At 29.2% G+C, this 18,005-nt stretch overlaps 2 protein-coding genes across 4 annotated transcripts; both read right to left on the bottom strand.

The window, feature by feature from the left end:
• Positions 1-234: 234 nt before the first annotated feature.
• On the bottom strand, positions 235-3,541 carry LOC132907664 (saccharopine dehydrogenase-like oxidoreductase). 2 transcript variants are annotated; one of them, XM_060960970.1, is made up of 8 exons: positions 3,416-3,541; positions 2,255-2,437; positions 2,011-2,183; positions 1,580-1,896; positions 1,316-1,462; positions 1,123-1,213; positions 756-1,018; positions 235-678 (listed from the first exon to the last, which is right to left on the bottom strand). In XM_060960970.1, the coding sequence occupies exons 2-8, from the start codon at positions 2,424-2,426 to the stop codon at positions 573-575; spliced, it is 1,269 nt and encodes a 422-aa protein (XP_060816953.1). In that variant the 5' UTR covers positions 2,427-2,437; positions 3,416-3,541; the 3' UTR covers positions 235-572. The 2 variants fall into 2 exon arrangements, with proteins under 2 accessions (XP_060816953.1, XP_060816952.1); XM_060960969.1 differs by having other exon boundaries at positions 2,011-2,186; positions 3,416-3,539.
• Positions 3,542-4,167: 626 nt separating this feature from the next.
• On the bottom strand, positions 4,168-16,580 carry LOC132907655 (chromodomain-helicase-DNA-binding protein 1). Of its 2 annotated transcripts, XM_060960944.1 has the most exons (8): positions 16,433-16,580; positions 13,776-13,888; positions 12,621-12,902; positions 11,293-11,481; positions 11,035-11,204; positions 6,657-10,953; positions 6,462-6,575; positions 4,168-6,376 (listed from the first exon to the last, which is right to left on the bottom strand). In XM_060960944.1, exons 1-8 carry the CDS (start codon positions 16,436-16,438, stop codon positions 6,157-6,159), a joined length of 5,391 nt encoding a protein of 1,796 aa, XP_060816927.1. In that variant the 5' UTR covers positions 16,439-16,580; the 3' UTR covers positions 4,168-6,156. The 2 variants fall into 2 exon arrangements, with proteins under 2 accessions (XP_060816927.1, XP_060816928.1); XM_060960945.1 differs by lacking the exon at positions 12,621-12,902.
• Positions 16,581-18,005: the final 1,425 nt, after the last annotated feature.

Genomic DNA, 18,005 nt, shown 5'->3' with positions numbered 1-18,005 from the left:
ATATATATATATATATATATATATGAAACGTGTGATATATATATATATATGATATATGATATATATATATATATATATATAAAACAAGTAGTATTTTATTATATCAGTATTATTATCATATATTAAATTACGACAATTACGAACACTCATAAAAAAATTAATTTTGTCAACTAAATACAAAAGAAATGCAGTGTTATCATAGATAAGTATATTTTGCATTTTTTTCCTTCGATATATATATATTTAGTTATATATATCAATATATTTTTATGTGTATATTCAAAGCACGTTTCAAATAATCTTTGCAAACTCAAGCTTATTATTTAGTATTCAAAAATACTTAAAAAATATTTTACCGTCTGCAAATTGTTTTAAATGCGATTATGTAGATAAAAATATTTCTATAAAAAATAGTTATCTATGGAGTGTTAATTAGTTGGAAAATTGAAAATATTAGTATCAAATTTAAATATAATTACAAAACAAAAAATGCAATGTTCCCCATTCCTATATTTTTGTTTTCACTATAATAGAGCAAGTTGTACCTGTAACCTGTAAGTATATGAAAGTCTTTATGTTTCAATGGAAGAAACAACTTCGAATTTTATATCCTTTTTTATCAACTCATCGATCAATGATGTTTTATTAAATGCAGCACCAGCAGTTAAAACACCACCACTAAAACAGTATAATAAAAATTATAAAATAATATGTATATGGAATAATATACATTCAAGTAAAAGCTATAAACGTACGTTACAGGTATTTTATCGGATTCCTTAAGTATTGTTATAGCAGAAAGTAGTAACATAACGCATGTAGCGCCATATGCAGGATCGGTTCCACTAACTTTAGTAATCATTACTTTGTTTGGTAAGTTGTCATGTTTATCAGTAGGTTCAACTAATCCTTCAGTCCATCCATCTGCTTTAAAGGTTATGGAAAAACGAGTGTTATCTAGTACCTCTGGCTTAGGGCCTTCACGGCTTATATATCCACCGGAAAAGAATGTAGGATACTAAACAGAATCAAATAAATTTTGCAAAACTTGTATTACTTTTTGTTTCAAGTATCAAACTAATATAAAATATGTGTTTTATAATAAAAAAAAATAGGACATACCTTTAGTAACAAATTACGACCAAATTCATATTTAGATAACATTACAAATATTAAACCGAAAATAGCGGTTGTCAACACAGACAACAAAGACCTATCATTAAAAAAGAAAAAAAAATATTTAATATGAAATTTTTGATATAATTCTTATGATTGACTTTAAGTAGCTTAATAATAACGTAAATATAAATCTTACTTGAGTGTAAAATAAGTTTGAACTTGAGCTGGCCGTTGTTTATATTTTTCATACAAAAATCGCTGGGTACGCAGAGCTACAGAACGGTCAGATCCTGGAAATACCATAGACCAACCTTCTGATATAGAAGATTTGTGGAGGAAACCCCTAAAAGGTTATTAAGATTATTAAGATTAGGAAACATAAACAATGTAGAAATATATTTAATATATTTATAATTAATTTATATAATTATAATTATGTTATGTTTATTTTATTGTTAACCTTGGTTTAAGCTTTGGCCAGAATTGAGGTAATCTCTCAGGATAGAGTTTGGAGCGCAACTCGCGTAATTCATGGAAATTTGCAATACCATAAATTGCTGATTCATACGTTCCATAATGAATGAGAGCACCGCTAACTTTTGTAGTTACCCATGTATTTAGATAGGTTTCAATAGAATTGACTTCACCATTAAATTTTTGTTGTGTAAAAATGATACCAAGATCACATGGTATGCTATCAAATCCACATGCACTTATGATATAGATACCAGCTTCTTCTGCTGCCTTATTATATTTCAATTGAATACTTTCTATATACTGTAATACAAAAATAAAAAGATAAATAATGTAAAAATATATAACACAAGTAACAAGTAAAATTAATATCAAGTTATTAACTTTAATAATTTTGAAACATATTTAAAAAATTACCTGTGGTTCACCACTGACATCAACTTGATGAGTATGTGTAGCAATACATGCTTTAATTACTGGTTCTCCATAAAATCTATATGGACCACAACAATTAACAAGCACTTTAGCTTGTGCTGTCATTTTTTTTAAAGACTCTTCATCTTTCAAATCAGCAATCAATATAGGTACATCTTCTAAAGTAATTAATTATATTATTATAATATAAGCAATATTATGCAACAACCTAATGATCTAATGTTACCAATATCAGAAGCAAATTCTTTAACAACTGCTTGTAAAGCTTGCTTTCTGCGTCCAGATACTCCAAATTTCATTTGTTTTTCTTTAGCTAATTGTGCTGCTACTTTTACAGCATATTTTCCAGTATATCCAGTAGCTCCAAATATCACGAAGTCTAATCGTTGGTCTGTCATAATGATGACACTTAAAAATAATAAAATATATCTGTGATTTGGTATAAGAAATGCCAATGTCATATTTTTGCAAAAATGAGTTAAAATTGTATATTATATATAACAAAAGACAATTTCAAATTCTATGTAGAAATGACTATAATAACATTTGTATATACCAATGTTAAAATGTTAAAATAAACCTTCTGTAGAAAATACCAAAGTCAACATAAAAATCAAAAATAACATAAATTTTATTGTCTCTTTCTATCTGTGTCAGAAATTATTTGAACATAAATTTTTTAACATATCTTTAAGTGCTAATATTTGAATTTAATAAATACTGAGAGTGGTACTTCTTGCATCAAGCCACAAACATGTATATGATCATGAGTCAGTCTCTTATTAGGACTATAATTAATGTACGATCGATTTAACTTTTAAATATTCAAAGGAAAAAGACATACTTCATGGTCACACTATTTATATACACATATGCAAATTTATATTTTTATGAATATAAAAAAATTGAATATGCCCAGGTAGAAAATTATTTTATAATTTATTATGTTGTATTACTACATGTAATAATTTTACAATTATATAATGAATTTAAATAGAATACATGTTTTTACTTAAATATCATCAGTATATAAATTATTATGTACTAGATCTAGTTCGCAGTTCTTTAATTATTAAATATGAATTATTTATATATATGGGAAAAGTGTAATATTACTAAAGTTAGCACGGATATATATATATAAGTGCGATTTACATATAAGAAATAAGATGTGAAAAATAATAATTCTTAAATATACTTCTTTAAGATGTGCATTGGGAAATATTAAATAAACACAAAAGACACGCCTTTTAGTATACTATCTTGAATATTACTGTAGACTGAGATGTCATTTCGCCGGTAATTTGACATAATTATAATTCTCAAGAGTTTACTATATCTTTAGCAAAATTATAAAATTTTTATATCTTGTCGACAAAATACATACCTTGTATAAACGTTGATAAACAGGACTACAACCTTTTTCCGTGCTAACTTTGGTAATATTACACTTTTCCTCACAATTACGTCTTTCTATCCGTATGTTGATAGAATCGAATTGAGCCTGACCAGAGTACATACATATATATATGTATACTGAATACCAATAGAGAGGGGATTTTATTACGTAATGTTCAATGGTCTGCTGTTTTTATACATCAAATACAAACTTTTAACTATAAAAATTATTTTCAAAAATTGAAAATATAATATTATCTTGTACAGAGATACTTACTTCGATGCATTTGCATTTGATAATGTGTTTTATTAGTATAATACGTATTGTATTTTATATATGTATGTACATATATCTATGAATTTACATGTCAAAACCGGCAATTATAAACTATTATAATTTCATATTTTGTGCATTAATATTTATATTTTATTATTAATCATTGTAACTTAGAAAATATTCGTAATTACAAAATATTGTTATTATTATATTATGAATAAAATGAATAAAATGAATAAAATGTTAACAACCAACCGTTGTTTCCCATTCCCATTATTTAAATACATATTTAAAGGATCTCCCTCATTTATACTAATAAATATGTTAAAGAATAATTCTAGCAAATAGTCAAAGGAATTAATTTTTAGAATGGCTTGTATGTCATCAAAAACTTTCATTTATGTTTCTAAAAAGTAATAAAATGCATTACCGTAATTGTCCTATTTCAATTATACAATATTAAATTATTCTACTACATCATTTATTTTTCTTAATTTATATTTACAATAATCTTTTGTTTTATTACTTGTAGTCTGTATTCGGCTAATAATAAATTATATGTAAATAGCTCACTGTTTAGAATATCACTTTGCAATTAAAAACCTAAACTAGCAAATTTCTATTGTGATTTAATTTCAATGTACTTTGTTTTATGTATACGTAAGACACGAAATATCGTTAACGTGTGTACAATTCTGCTTTCTCCTGGCTATATATCATCACATGTATACACTATTATTTACAGAAATGCACGCTAAAATTATAAATTTTTACTGTTAAGAAATTCATCTTATATGAATAAAATAATCTATAAAATAATTTTTGTTATTTTATAGCCCAATAAAGGCGATCCAAGCAATCTCAGGTGATGAAAAAAAATATTTAGCGTTTACGTGATTTTTAGGTTGAAAAATAATTAATGCATACATACAAAAAGCTTATGACTTTCATTTTTTTTTATGAATATAAAATTCGTAAATATTTCTTACGAAAATGGAGCGCAATTAATATTTTTGATAATGTTCTAATGGAAAAAGTGATAAAATACAAAGTTTTCGCAAAAACTTACGTACTTTACAAATCGTTATCACAACTTAAGATCAAGAACCATGTTCATACTCTTTTAGACATATTGATCGTTGAATAATTAAAAACTCATATCCTTTCCGTTTAATCACAATATCATAGTTATATTCAATAACTTTTAACTGATGCAAGACTGAGGGGTCTAGCCTTTTGTTTATTCTTTCTACAAGAAAGCAGAATACTATTCCATTAATTCCAGAGTTAAATATACATCGAATATAACTATCTCCTTATTCTAATATTTACAATATTTCACATTGTTTTTGATAAAGTACAAAACTATAGTACTTTAAAAGAATGAACGAAAAATAGAATTCTTATCTACCTATTCAATTGCGAAAGTATAAATTCTATAAAAGAGGAGAAAGTTAATATTTGTTTTCTCTTTTAAGAATGTAATCATCTGTTAGCAAATATCATATTTGTAGTTTTGTTCCTAATTTTACAATAAATACATGCGTAGTACGATAATATAGCTCATGTACGTTGCGTACCACCACAAAATGATGTCATTCTACATATTTCTTTTGATGTAAAATTTTTTTGGGTTTTCAGTTAATAGAAAATTTATATAATGTTGACTAATTTGTACAATTTTTGCAGATATCATATAAAATAAGACATCATTACTTTAATACCTATCGCAGTGCAATAAAATATCGGTTAATGTAAGATTAATTATTAAACGATAAATCAATCATGAAAGTTTGAAGACTCATGTTAAAACATAGTATAGTTTGAAGTGGTGAATAACTGTATATAAGCTATACATCCATTGAACATTAATGATAAGTATCGAAAATGCAAAATATGTTATATGCGATTTGGGAAGGCATACATTTTAAAGTACATATTTTAACACTGTACTTAATAATATACACTACAAACACATTAATTTGATCTTAGTTCGTTATCAAATCTTACAATAATTGCACTGTAATAAAACAGACTCAGATACATAAACATAATTTCTTACATATCGGGAAATATTAACGAATAGAAACTTAAAATTTTAGCATCACTCTTTTCAAGAGACCCGATATATTTAAAAAAATTATTAATTATGTACTAAGAATATTTATAAACTCATTATTTTCACATCTCTCCTCAAAAATCTTAAAAAGATCATTCAATCCTGGTAGAATTCTTGCATATTAAATAAGCAGTGGAATAAACTTTATACATAGGTACAAGTCACAAGTAGTACTAAATCACAGAATAAACTGTGTAAAGAATTTCGCGTTTAAACAATAACCGCGTTTAAAGGAGCATGATATAAAATGCTCAGTCAGGTAAAACAACACAAGGCTCCATCGAAATTACAGCCGCTCAACAACGCATTCAAGGATGGTAATAAGGAAGGAGCACTAGGAGTTAGCATTTGGTGGAGGTGGTCTTCTATCGTAGTCACGTCTATAATCCTTGTTCGGTCGCCATTCGCTGGGATAATTATCTCCAGAATAACCTCGTCCTCTAAAATGGCTCGGAGGAATATCAGATGGAGGATAACCACCGCCGCCTCCGCCGCCATATCCTCCTGGGCCGTATCCATAACTGGGCGGTCCTGATGGATATCTATAATAATCACTAAACACGAATTTCATCATTATTTTTATTGAAAATCTTTTTTCATTTATTCATTTATTCATTTCATTTTAAATTTATAACTTACCTCCGTTTGTCATTCATATGGATATTACGATCGCGATCTCGATCTCTGTCACGATGATATCCACTAGACATCCGTCCATAAGAATCAAACCGGTCACGTTTATGATCCCCAAATCTAGGTATTGATAATCTAAATTATATATTGTATTATACAAAAACGAATCTGTACTGTTTCTATCACACTGATTATACATACCTTCCATCTCGCATATCTCTTCCGTCACGGGATAACCAATGGTCATCCTCTCTGCTTCCACTATAGTGTCCACTTATACTATAACTGCCGCTATCTCTCCTAATTCTCTCATCTTTACTTCCACTCATCCTGTCCATATTTCTATCACCATGTACTCTATCCCTATCCCTATCACGTTCTCGATCTCTTTTCATGTCTTTATGTTTTGATTCTTTTTCTTTGTGTCGCGGCGTGTCTACACTATTAGTGGTACCTGAAGTAGAATTTGGAGTCGATGTAATGGGAGTAATGGTAGTAGCGCCAATAGTAACTGCAGATGTATTGCTGATACTGTTTACAGCAGATATAATCGAGAGATGTTTCTTATTCTGTGTGCTGCTATTATTTGAATTTTCTTCCATATCTTCGAGTTTTCGTTTTTGTGATCTACTTTCTTTAATACTTTCTAATTGTTTATCGATATGTTTTTCGGAGTGCTTCTTTACATTACTTGGTTCTTCTTTCTTTTCTGGACTAGACGTAGCACTTGTATTACTTTCACCTCCTTTTTTTGTCGCATGTTTATACAATTTATAAAGTTTCTTCGCATCGAATTCTGTAAATTTAGATACAAAATACCATAAATTACTTCTCCATTCTTTGATTTGTTCAGGATCTCTATATTCTTCTAGACAAGTGTTAATTTGGTTTCCAATTTGTACAAGACACTGTCTCGTGTGAGCGACTTGCTCCGCTTCACTTAAAGACTGGTCTGGTCTATCCAAAGCCTTAAGCGCCTTTTTTACTGGTCTCATCTTTTCTTTGCACTCGTTAAATATAGAAGGATCCAAATCGCCAAGAACATCAAGAGCTCTTGGTTCATTATTAGCAGTAAAATGCATAGGTCCCGCTGTTTGTTTTGCTTTCTTAGCTTTTTTATTTTCTTTTTTCTCCTTTTTAGTTTTTTTCTCCTTTTTCTTTTCTTCAACTATCTCTTCTACTTCTTCTTTAGTTTCTTTCTTTACAACAACCTCTTCTTCTTTCTTTGTGGATGGCTTTTCGGCTTTGGATTTAGACTTATTACTTTCTTCTCCTGAACTATCATTTTCCTCTATAATTTCTTTTGTAATTGCAGTTTTTGTTTCTTTTGGTTTTCTTGGTTTTCTTGCTTTAGTCACTCCTAATTTGGAGTCAATTTGTTTTTTGAGTACTTTTAGTAGATATTCGGCTCGAGTGTTTATTTTTTTAAATTGAAGTTTGCTACCATTTGGGAGAAGTTTATCACCCAGTTTCAAATTATTATCCATTTTTATGGCTTCCCATGAACCCATGCCATGTTGGTATATACCTCTTAAAAGCCTAGAATCATCTTCAGAGCTCCAATCACAATCCAAATTTGCCGGTTTCAATTTGATATCAATATGCCAATTAGATCGTTGTTCCGAATCCGATGGTAAAGCTTGTTCTAGAGGCTCTAATTCCTTTACCGCGGCAGAGAAAGATTTTGCATTTACCATAACTCCACCAATTTTAAATGTAGGTCCTCTGCCTCTCTTACGACCAGGACCTTTACCCTCTTCGTCACCTTTATTCTCTTTTGCGGTACTTTCAAACTCAGATAAACAAGCTTCGCATCTAGATTTTAGTTGATCTCCTAAGAAGCGTAATTCTGACATTGGCTTTTCTTGCAATTCTGCATCTGCCGCAATATCATCTAATCGTTTCAATGGTGCAGGGAATTTCTTATAGCTTTTAACAAACCTTCGTATCTCTGCATCAGTGAAACTTTTAATGTTTTCTCGTGGCGTAACCCTTGGTCTACCTCTTTTTTTAGGACGCTCATCATCACTACCTTCAGCATCACTTCCAGAATCCTCTCCTTCTTCACTATCATCGGCAGAAAGTTTCTTCCGTTTTCTTCCTTTTCCTTCTCCACTTTGATTAATTTGCTGCAATGTTTTTCGACTTCTTGGAGGTAAGTATAGATCTTCCATTTCTTTTGATTTTTCTTCTTCTTCAACTTTTTTTCTGAAATTTTCAGGAATAATTTCGGCCCAATCTTTACTCTCATCATCATTATCATTAGGTTGATTAACTGGTTCGGATTCTTCTTCGAATGCAGCAAAACTAGCAACTTTAAATGCTGATAACAGTTCATCTCCAACTGTTGAAGGTCCTTCATCTCTCGTTTCTGCTCTCCTCAGAATTTCATCAATATCGCAAGTAGGTTCTTCATCTCCGTCCTCTTCATCTTTAAATAAATCTTCAGCTCCAAATTTTAAAATAGCATTTAGATCTTCTTTATTAAATGGATTGTTATTGGTCCCTGCACTTTTTTTATCTAATACTGTTCGACCAGTTGTATCCATCCGTTGAATTACAAGATGATCCAGAACCATTTTTTGCTTTGCTCTTTCTACTATTTCCTCTTCTACAGAATTTTTTGTTACTAAGCGGTAAATATTTACCTGATTTTTTTGTCCAATACGATGTGCTCTAGCTTGTGCTTGTAAATCATTTTGTGGATTCCAATCTGAATCAAAAATAATGACAGTATCAGCGGTAGCAAGGTTGATACCAAGACCACCTGCTCTTGTTGATAATAAAAAGCAAAAATCTTGCGATCCCTCGGCATTAAAATGATCTAATGCTTGTTTTCGTAGTTCTCCTTTTATACTTCCATCTAATCTTTGGAATGGAAAATGTCTTTTTTGTAGATATTCCCCAAGAATATCTAACATCCTGACCATTTGACTAAATATTAAGACTCTATGACCTGTTTCTCGTAATCTCACTAATAATTTATCAAGAAGAACTAATTTTCCAGAACCGCGAATTAGTTGCTGTAAATAATCTTCATTGTTGTCTTTTCTTTCACTTTCAGTAGGTTTTGTAAGAAAAGCGTGGTTACAGCATTTCTTTAATTCAATAACAATATTTAAGAAAGTCATTGTAGAACCTTTAACACCTTTCCGTAATGCATTGTAATTTTTGGTTAATATCCATTTATAATATTGTTTCTGCAAAGATGTCATTTCTACTCGTAATATTTGTTCAACTTTAGCAGGTAGAGATTTTTCTACATCTTTCTTAACACGTCGCAAAATAAATGGTTCTAATTGTTTATGTAATTTGGAATATCCTTTTTGAGCTGCATTATCATGCTCTTTTTCAAATTCTTCCCATGAACTAAATTTGGTAGGCATTATGAAGTGTAGTAAGGCCCATAATTCTTTTAAGCTGTTTTGTAATGGAGTACCAGTTATTAAGAGCCGGTGATTCGTATGAAATTCAGCGAGAGCTTTATACAAGAGCGAATCATCGTTCTTTAATCGATGAGCTTCATCTACTAACAACACGGCCCAATTTAAGGCACCCAGAAACGCCTTATCCTTAAGTACTATTTCATATGTCGTGAGTATGGCGTTAAATTTTAATCTCTTTGAGCTATAACACCACTCATACTCTCTAATAACATTACGGGAAGTAACGTCACCCAGATATGTAACAAAATTCATATCTGGTGCCCATTGTGACATTTCTCTTTGCCAGGAAGTCATAGTCGAAAGGGGCACCACTAATAAAAATGGCCCATGAAGCTGATGTGTGTGGAATAAATAATACAGGAAGCATATTGTTTGTATAGTTTTACCAAGACCCATTTCGTCTGCTAAAATAACACTATTCTCTTTGCACCAAGAATGGATCATCCAGTTTAATCCATCCATTTGATAGTCTCTAAGAGTCAAATCTCTACCTTTCCCCATATAGTCTGGTTGTCCTTTTAATTGGTGGAATTTGGGTCTGGATTTAAGGACTTTACAATGTTTGCTCGGTGTTCTCTTTGACTCTTCTCTTTCACGAAATTCTTTTATTTTTTCTGGCCATTTTTTAACAATCAATATTCCATCTTCCCATGTAGCCTCAGCATAAGGTAAACTTTCCCATTTACAATAATAATCTGGATGATCTGAATCAGGTTTGTTATATTCAGCAATAATTCTTTCAACATTATTATAACTTTTTAGGAGATCTTGTTGAAGTTCTAATTGGCATTCAAAGTAATCTATATCTTCGGGTCCAGCATAATCCCTCCACTGTTTGATTTCCCGTTCTCGTTTAATAAAATTATCTAATTTTTTTAATCCTTTTACTTTTTGTGCCTTCAATGACTCTTCTGATTCCCATGTATTATGTATATGAGACCATCCCTTCCATTTTATTGAATATTGCAATTCAGTTTCTTCATTAGACAAATCTTCTGGATTTGGATTGCCATTCTCTTCCACAGCATAAATTGTTGTAACATTTCCTGTAACTAAAGGAGGATATGCTATAGAAGAATATCTGAAAAAATAATTCACGTTTGTGATTATTTTGCAATTTACAGTTTACCAACCTCCTTTTTTACCAACTCTTTGTCCCAAAATCCGTTCAATTGTTTCTGCATTATCTGGTTCTACATTTGCAGTACTACCTTCTTCAATTTCTACAAGATCTTCGCTATCAGTTCTCTCTTCACTTTCCTCTTTGTAACTAATAGCAGTCCCAGTTCTTCTTGTAACTTGTCTAACAGATTTGAGTTAATATTAATTAATTAGTATTATATGGTATTAAAGTATTTTATGGTATTTTATTTTTGAAAAATAAAATAAACCTCCTGTTATCATCACTATCAAAAGAAGAATTTTCAGATGATTCTGAAATTCTTTTCTTCCGCGTCCTTGCCTTTTCTTTGGCTTTTTGTGCCGCGCGCCTATTCAACGATTTACTAGGCGGTGGTCTTCTGCTTTCAATATCATCAGATTCAGAATCGGAACTGTCTGAGTTCCATGAATTATGTGAACTGCAAAAAAAAAAGAAAACAATGCTAGTACATGTGTATTTAACAATATAAGAAATATTATAATAATGAAAAAATGAAATACTTTTATAAACTTCATTGTTTGATACTTTTATCATATAAGTTTATTATTTCAATGATATATTTAAATTATACTTATTAAAATCTTGCTTCTAATTTTCAATAATAAATACAGGTTAATTCACATGCTTGATATAAAAATGTTCTCTTCGATAAAATATTAATGAATAATTATCTAATAATTAATACAGCAATTTGCTGTGTAATTTATTAAAACTGTAATATATAACAAGGAACACATGTTCTTTTTCTGGTGTAATAATTTTTACTTACTTTTAGTAATAAGAACATAAGATTTCTAAGTGGTATTTTGCTATAGCATATTGATATGATTTCATATATATACATGCAGGTAATCTAACACAAATTCAAGTGAAAGATTCCATACTTATTAAATAGTTCTTTTTGTAAATTACGTAAGTGCATATGAATAGATATGTAGCACAAACTAAAGGTGCAATAAATAATAAAATTATTTAATACAACGCAATAGTTTACTCAACAAAACAAAATTGTAGATAAGATTGAAAACAAACAATAGTGCTATAGTGAAAAAATTTATTTGAAGCACTAAGCTTATTAAACACAAATATAAACATCAAGAATAAAAAATATAAAAGCACATTGATACACAATATATGCAACACAGAAAAGTGCATACATAATTAACATAAAAGCTTCATAGAATTATTATCACAGCTGAATTTGTAAGGTACAAACGTACTACATAACAGCTACTTGTATATTATATTATCTAAATTCATTTTTCCAATAAATATCACTTTTCTAAATTATAAAAATTAAGACTTATAATATTTTCGATTTTATGATCATTATTTTTAAAATATTCATTTTTTATATTTGCTCAAGTAAATTATCATAAATTTATAAAATACTATCTTTTAAAAAATGCAAATTCTGAATTACCATTACCTAAATAATAAAACTGCATTTATTTATTATATGTAGTTATATTAATTCAATTCATAAGGAACTGAAAGGATTATAGAGCTTATAATTTCAATTTCCGATAATTATTTGAATTTTTTCATATTACTTACCCCTTTTTCTTAAATTTCTTGCGACTATCGCTATCGCTTTCACGTTGTGTAGCAAGCCTTTCAGGCTCTTTCCTAGAACGGCTAGATCTTCTGATTCCATAAATGTCAGGATTCTCATCCCACTCGCGACTAGACTCATTCTTAAGCCTAACTTTTGTTTCTGTGCTGTGATTTGAACTTTTGCTCTGAAAGCTATCACTTTGTGCAGGTGTATCCGACTTCTCTGATTTATCAGAATCAGAACCTGATCCAGACCCGGAACCGCTTGAGGAGCTAGAGTCACTGCATTCGCAATCGGACAATGTTTTATTTCACTATCATTGTTTATAATTCATAAAATATATAAACATCAAATTTTCCAAATATAAAATATCGACTGTTAACTTAAAACAACGATTGATTGCAAAACCCAAATTTTATTGGTGATTTCATTGATGATCTTAATCGAATATCGAACTATAATTTTGTAATCTTTCGTTATAGAATAGTCTGGAGTGAAAAATGCAGATAATAAGCTCAAAGGCATTATATATTTAATAGAGTAAATGTTTATTTGTCAATGCATATTAATTAACTGCAATAACTTTAGATAAGTTGAAGTAACTTTAGATATTTTAATATTAGTAATTCTGTTCTTGAGCATTTATATTTCAATATATGTATTTGTGAAAATATTCCTGTTTTTTACCTTTCTGTACAATCTAAATTAACATATACTATGTATATTATTAGGACAAATTATCATAAGAAGTAAAATGAGTAGAAGCAGTAGGATACTAGCTCACCTAGTGTTTAAATTGTTTCAATATACAAGAAAACATTGCATGAGTAACAGAAACTTGAAGATTGTGCTTATATAAAATTCAAGAGATACATTAAATTAGCATGATTGTCAAAGCAATGTTAATGCTATATAAAGCTATAGCAATACACAAAGTTAAGTAATTCATGTCAAATAATCCCTTACATATCAGAAAGCCAAACACACATTATATAAAGGAATAATATCATATGGCATCATTAATGATCAAGCATTGATTACTATTATTAGCATATTATATTGGTAACAATTGTGCAATACTATATAAACACATTGTCTTATGTCTTGGACTTTCTGAAAGGAAGAGATTAGATAATAGTAGTTCCAATACGTACCTTTCTGATCCAGAACCAGATCCTGTATTGCTTTCTGAAGAAGAGCTACCACTTTTACTTTCATTTTCAGAATCAGATCCAGATTCTTTACCAGACTCAAACTCTAACGTTTTCTGTAATTTAATCAGACAAATCTAACATTATCCTATCTTTAAAAATATATAAGTCGCAGTGTTGTTTGGAATAGTTTTTATTCGTTAATGCTAATATAAGTAATTTTCTGAATGTATTATTTATGTCTTTTAATATAACAGTTCTTTAAATTTATTTTAGCATATTTTTAAGATAATAAAACAACATCTTTCCCATATCTTGGCATACTTTTAATGTTCAGAACATAGCTCGCAGATAAATTAACAGTGCCATCTGTCAGGAAGATCTTTCCTCCATTTTATAATTCTTGACCACCATTTTGTAGTTAAGAAATGCTTAATTTTCAGGGTCTTTAAAATGCTTTCTAAGCAATAAAATACAATAAAATATTAGGAACTTAGCATATTTGATCTTGCATCTTTGGATTACATTCAATTATATATTACTAAAGAAAACATTTAATTAGTTATCTACATTAATATAGATTAAACTACTACTAAATATCAAATAGAAAGATAGTTACATACATGTATTGAAAATTCTATTCTTTAAGAAAAATATTCTTCAACCGGAAGAAGGTTCACAAGCTTCGAACAAATGAAGTATTCTTTCAACATTTGCTATGCATTGCATGTAACTATCTTAAACCATGAATCGATAGAAGAGTACTGCAGAATTTTCTGTAAATGATTAATCTAAGGAACATATAATTTCCTGTAAATAACTTACGTAAGGTATAATGGGTATTTCACAATAATGTAATTCGACATTTTAAGTACTATACAGATTTATTGAACATTTCAGCAAGTACATCATGCACTTAAATAAACTTACATATTTTTCTTGAACAGCATACGAGTGAACAAGGAAACAATTAAATTTACTTCACAATAAATCTATCTTAGCCATCATCAATTTCAATATCAAAATGGTATTTGTAATCTGCATCTACAGTTAAATACGTTTAGCAGTAAAAGATTGACAAAGATAAATAATACCAAATTTATGTTGAAAATAACACAAAATACAAAATGCAACTCTGTCATGTGAATCACAATATTGTTTGAAAAAAAACCCTATATTACATTACATCTTATGAAAACAATCTATATCTACAGTTATACAACAACACCTTGTGCTTCTATATAACAGAAACAAAACTTTTATAGATGAAAAGTACTGTTATTTTGACTAAGTTTTGTTTCTTCAATAGGTTCCAAACTTTACTTTTTTCAAAACTGTCTATAAGATTAAGAAATGTTTTAGATGTTAAAATTGTGTGTATTTTGCTACTATGTAGCAATATGAAAGCCAAAATACAGCTACTTAAAATATCATACCATACTTATTTCGTTAACAATAATATAAACATCAATGAATAACTCTTATATATAATAAAGATATACTTCAGTATATAATATGTATGTAAAAATTATATCATATCTTACGAACTTAAGAAACAATAAATTTTAAATACTCATTGCATAAGAAGTTTTATATTTTACTTCTTCAGATTTAAGTAACACAAGGGGATATAAGCTTGTTTATGATATTTATATAATCAATCCTTATTCTTGAATGTTTTAATATTATGTTTTGTTATATAGATCTTGATAAATGTATTATCCAGTATTATATATTAAATATTATATAACTATAAAAATATATCTAACATAGGACAAATGCAAGGCCTGCATTTATAAGAATCATTGTCCTCCTTAATTTTATACCTTATTTGTATACAATTCTAGTAAAAATGACATTCAAAGTTACAAATGTATTATCTTGCGGTTATTTGTAAACAGAAAATGAATATATGATGTACTTGTGTCCATACAAATTCAAATTTTATGGAAAGCATATCATAAATAAAGAATCAGATATTATTTGTAATATATAAAAATTCTTGAAATACAAAGAAATGATTCCTCCTAAAGGAAAAAGCTCAGAATGTATGAAATATTTTCCATGTGAAAAGCATGTAATTGTTAGAGCTTTTGCAGGTGATTGTGCTATGCAGTCTCAACTATAATACAGAGAATGTGTATCAATCTTTGAGCTTAATTTGCAAAAATGGGTCTATTTAAAATTTTTGAATAAGCATGGACCCAAGGTAAAGGAGAATGCAAGGAATCATTTTTAACGAAAATTATGGTGGAACAATGACATTTTAAGTGATAAATGTCAAAATGAATGAATGTAAACAAACTTTATAGGTTATTAAGAAGCTGGAAACTATGTAAAATTGCAGAAAATTGTGATTTAGTGAAGACAAGTCTCTGAGCTCATAAGGTCAGTAAGACCCCGCCCTATACGCAAAAACCTTTTAAACAAATTTCCAGTGGTTTTTTTCGTTTTTACGAGGATTTTTCTCCTTGTAGATCAATGAAACTCATATGACAACGCGATTTTTCTCTATTCCAAACAACACCGCGACTATATCACGCAAATTGTTCTTTAAAACAACATTGACGCTCATATTGTCAACGGAAATAAACAATTATTGCTAAAAAATAATTGACGAAAAGCTGAAACTTAAACAATTTTCGAACCCGACCACTCACCTGCATCGTTCCGTCTGCGCGTCGCACCGATATCTCAATATTACACACAGCATGCACAATATCACGTTAATTTAATAATTAAACCGTCGCGTATACACGTATCCGTTGTATTAAACAATTATTGACACATAAATGCGCGACATTATACAAAAGGATACGAATTTTCACGTACTATATGTTCACGGGCCTGAGCTTGGCGGCCATTTTATGAACTAGTCTCGCTTTTTCGCCCTCCCCGACCGTCCGGCGTCTACCGTTACACTATGCAGCGCGCGCACACTCCTCCCTACCCTTCTTTTATCTACTTCCCTTAGTAAAATGAACGCCCTGTAAATCTGATAAAAATTTTATCAACATAATTTCGAAATCTGTAAGAAGACGGTCCTTTACAAAAATAAATATTTACATTCTACAATTTTATCTGCCCATTTTTCAAACAAATATCGTTTTAATGAATTATATTAAAACGTAGTCAGAAAACGGAAATCGTTGTATGCCAGCCATTTTGATTACTCACAGAAATTTTACCCAGAATGCCTTGTGAGTTTTTCTATTGGTCTGTATATGCGCAATTACGGTGATCGAGTAATCATGCAATGAAATCCGTTTACTTATATAATTTGCTATAACAATTTTTTCTCATTTTATAGGAAATATCCTTTAAAATGTAGAAGAAAATGTAATTATTCAATTGTAGTAGTAAAATTTAATGTTGACTTAACCCACTTTAAGAATAAAGACACTATATAGGAAAAATTTGGCTTTAAAAATACAGAAATATGTTTTTATGCACATATAGAAATCATGAATATATAATATTATTTTCGAGCTCAGAGACTTAATCTTATTTCTTAGGACGTTATTATGAAACTATGTATGATATCTTGGATATTATATGAAAGTTAATGGTTACCATGCAAAGTGAATAAGCAATTTTATAGCAACATAATATGTAAAAGCTGTCGTTTTACATCAGATTGGGTAGAGACAAAAGACAAATTTGATCGAATTGAAACTATAAAAATATTAGGTACATTAAATAAAAAAAAAAATATTTTTAATAAAACAAATAGTTTTACCCGGTCCAATGAAAACCAGCTTGCATTTTCGCAGGCGTTGTAACTAACGTATTATGACGAGAATGAAAGACGAAAAATATTACCCTGACACCCGTGGCACGTCATATCGGAAAAGGAAGAAAAGATAGCAGGTTCGATATACGATTATTTACTATTTCCTGTTGAAAGTCGATTTCTTGTCGTATCATTCCATTCCACATATCGATATCTCGTTTGACGATAGGCGCGTAAAATAATTATATGAAACTGCTACAGGTTAGCACAATATTAAAAATTAATAAAAGTAATATATACATATATTCAAAGTAAATTCTTAAACTTAAAAAAGTAATTCTTCATTGTACTTGATCTATGTATATTATTAATAACCTAAATATGCTATATATTTATAGTTTTATACACTTATCTTTATTGTGAGAAAGAAATTAAAACTAAAATACGAAATGGATAAATTTTCGCGGGACTGCATAAGTTATTTCGGAAATTCGTAAAAG

Source organism: Bombus pascuorum, chromosome 6 (assembly GCF_905332965.1).
Source record: "Bombus pascuorum chromosome 6, iyBomPasc1.1, whole genome shotgun sequence".
In the NCBI taxonomy this organism is placed as follows: domain Eukaryota; kingdom Metazoa; phylum Arthropoda; class Insecta; order Hymenoptera; family Apidae; genus Bombus; species Bombus pascuorum.
Note: the sequence above shows the minus strand (reverse complement) of the source record. Positions and strands in the feature narration are given on the sequence as shown.

Excerpts from the sequence above, each read along its gene's own strand:
- LOC132907664 (XM_060960969.1), bottom strand. The coding sequence starts at position 2,426 with ATGACAGACCAACGATTAGACTTCGTGATATTTGGAGCTACTGGATAT. Across the intron at positions 1,463-1,579 it reads TGGCCAAAGCTTAAACCAAG|GGGTTTCCTCCACAAATCTT; the intron begins GTTAACAATAAA and ends ATAACCTTTTAG. Across the intron at positions 1,214-1,315 it reads CAAACTTATTTTACACTCAA|GTCTTTGTTGTCTGTGTTGA; the intron begins GTAAGATTTATA and ends TTTTAATGATAG.
- LOC132907655 (XM_060960944.1), bottom strand. Across the intron at positions 12,903-13,775 it reads TCTGGTTCTGGATCAGAAAG|TGACTCTAGCTCCTCAAGCG; the intron begins GTACGTATTGGA and ends TTGCGAATGCAG. Across the intron at positions 10,954-11,034 it reads AAGAGTTGGTAAAAAAGGAG|TTACAGGAAATGTTACAACA; the intron begins GTTGGTAAACTG and ends ATCCTCCTTTAG.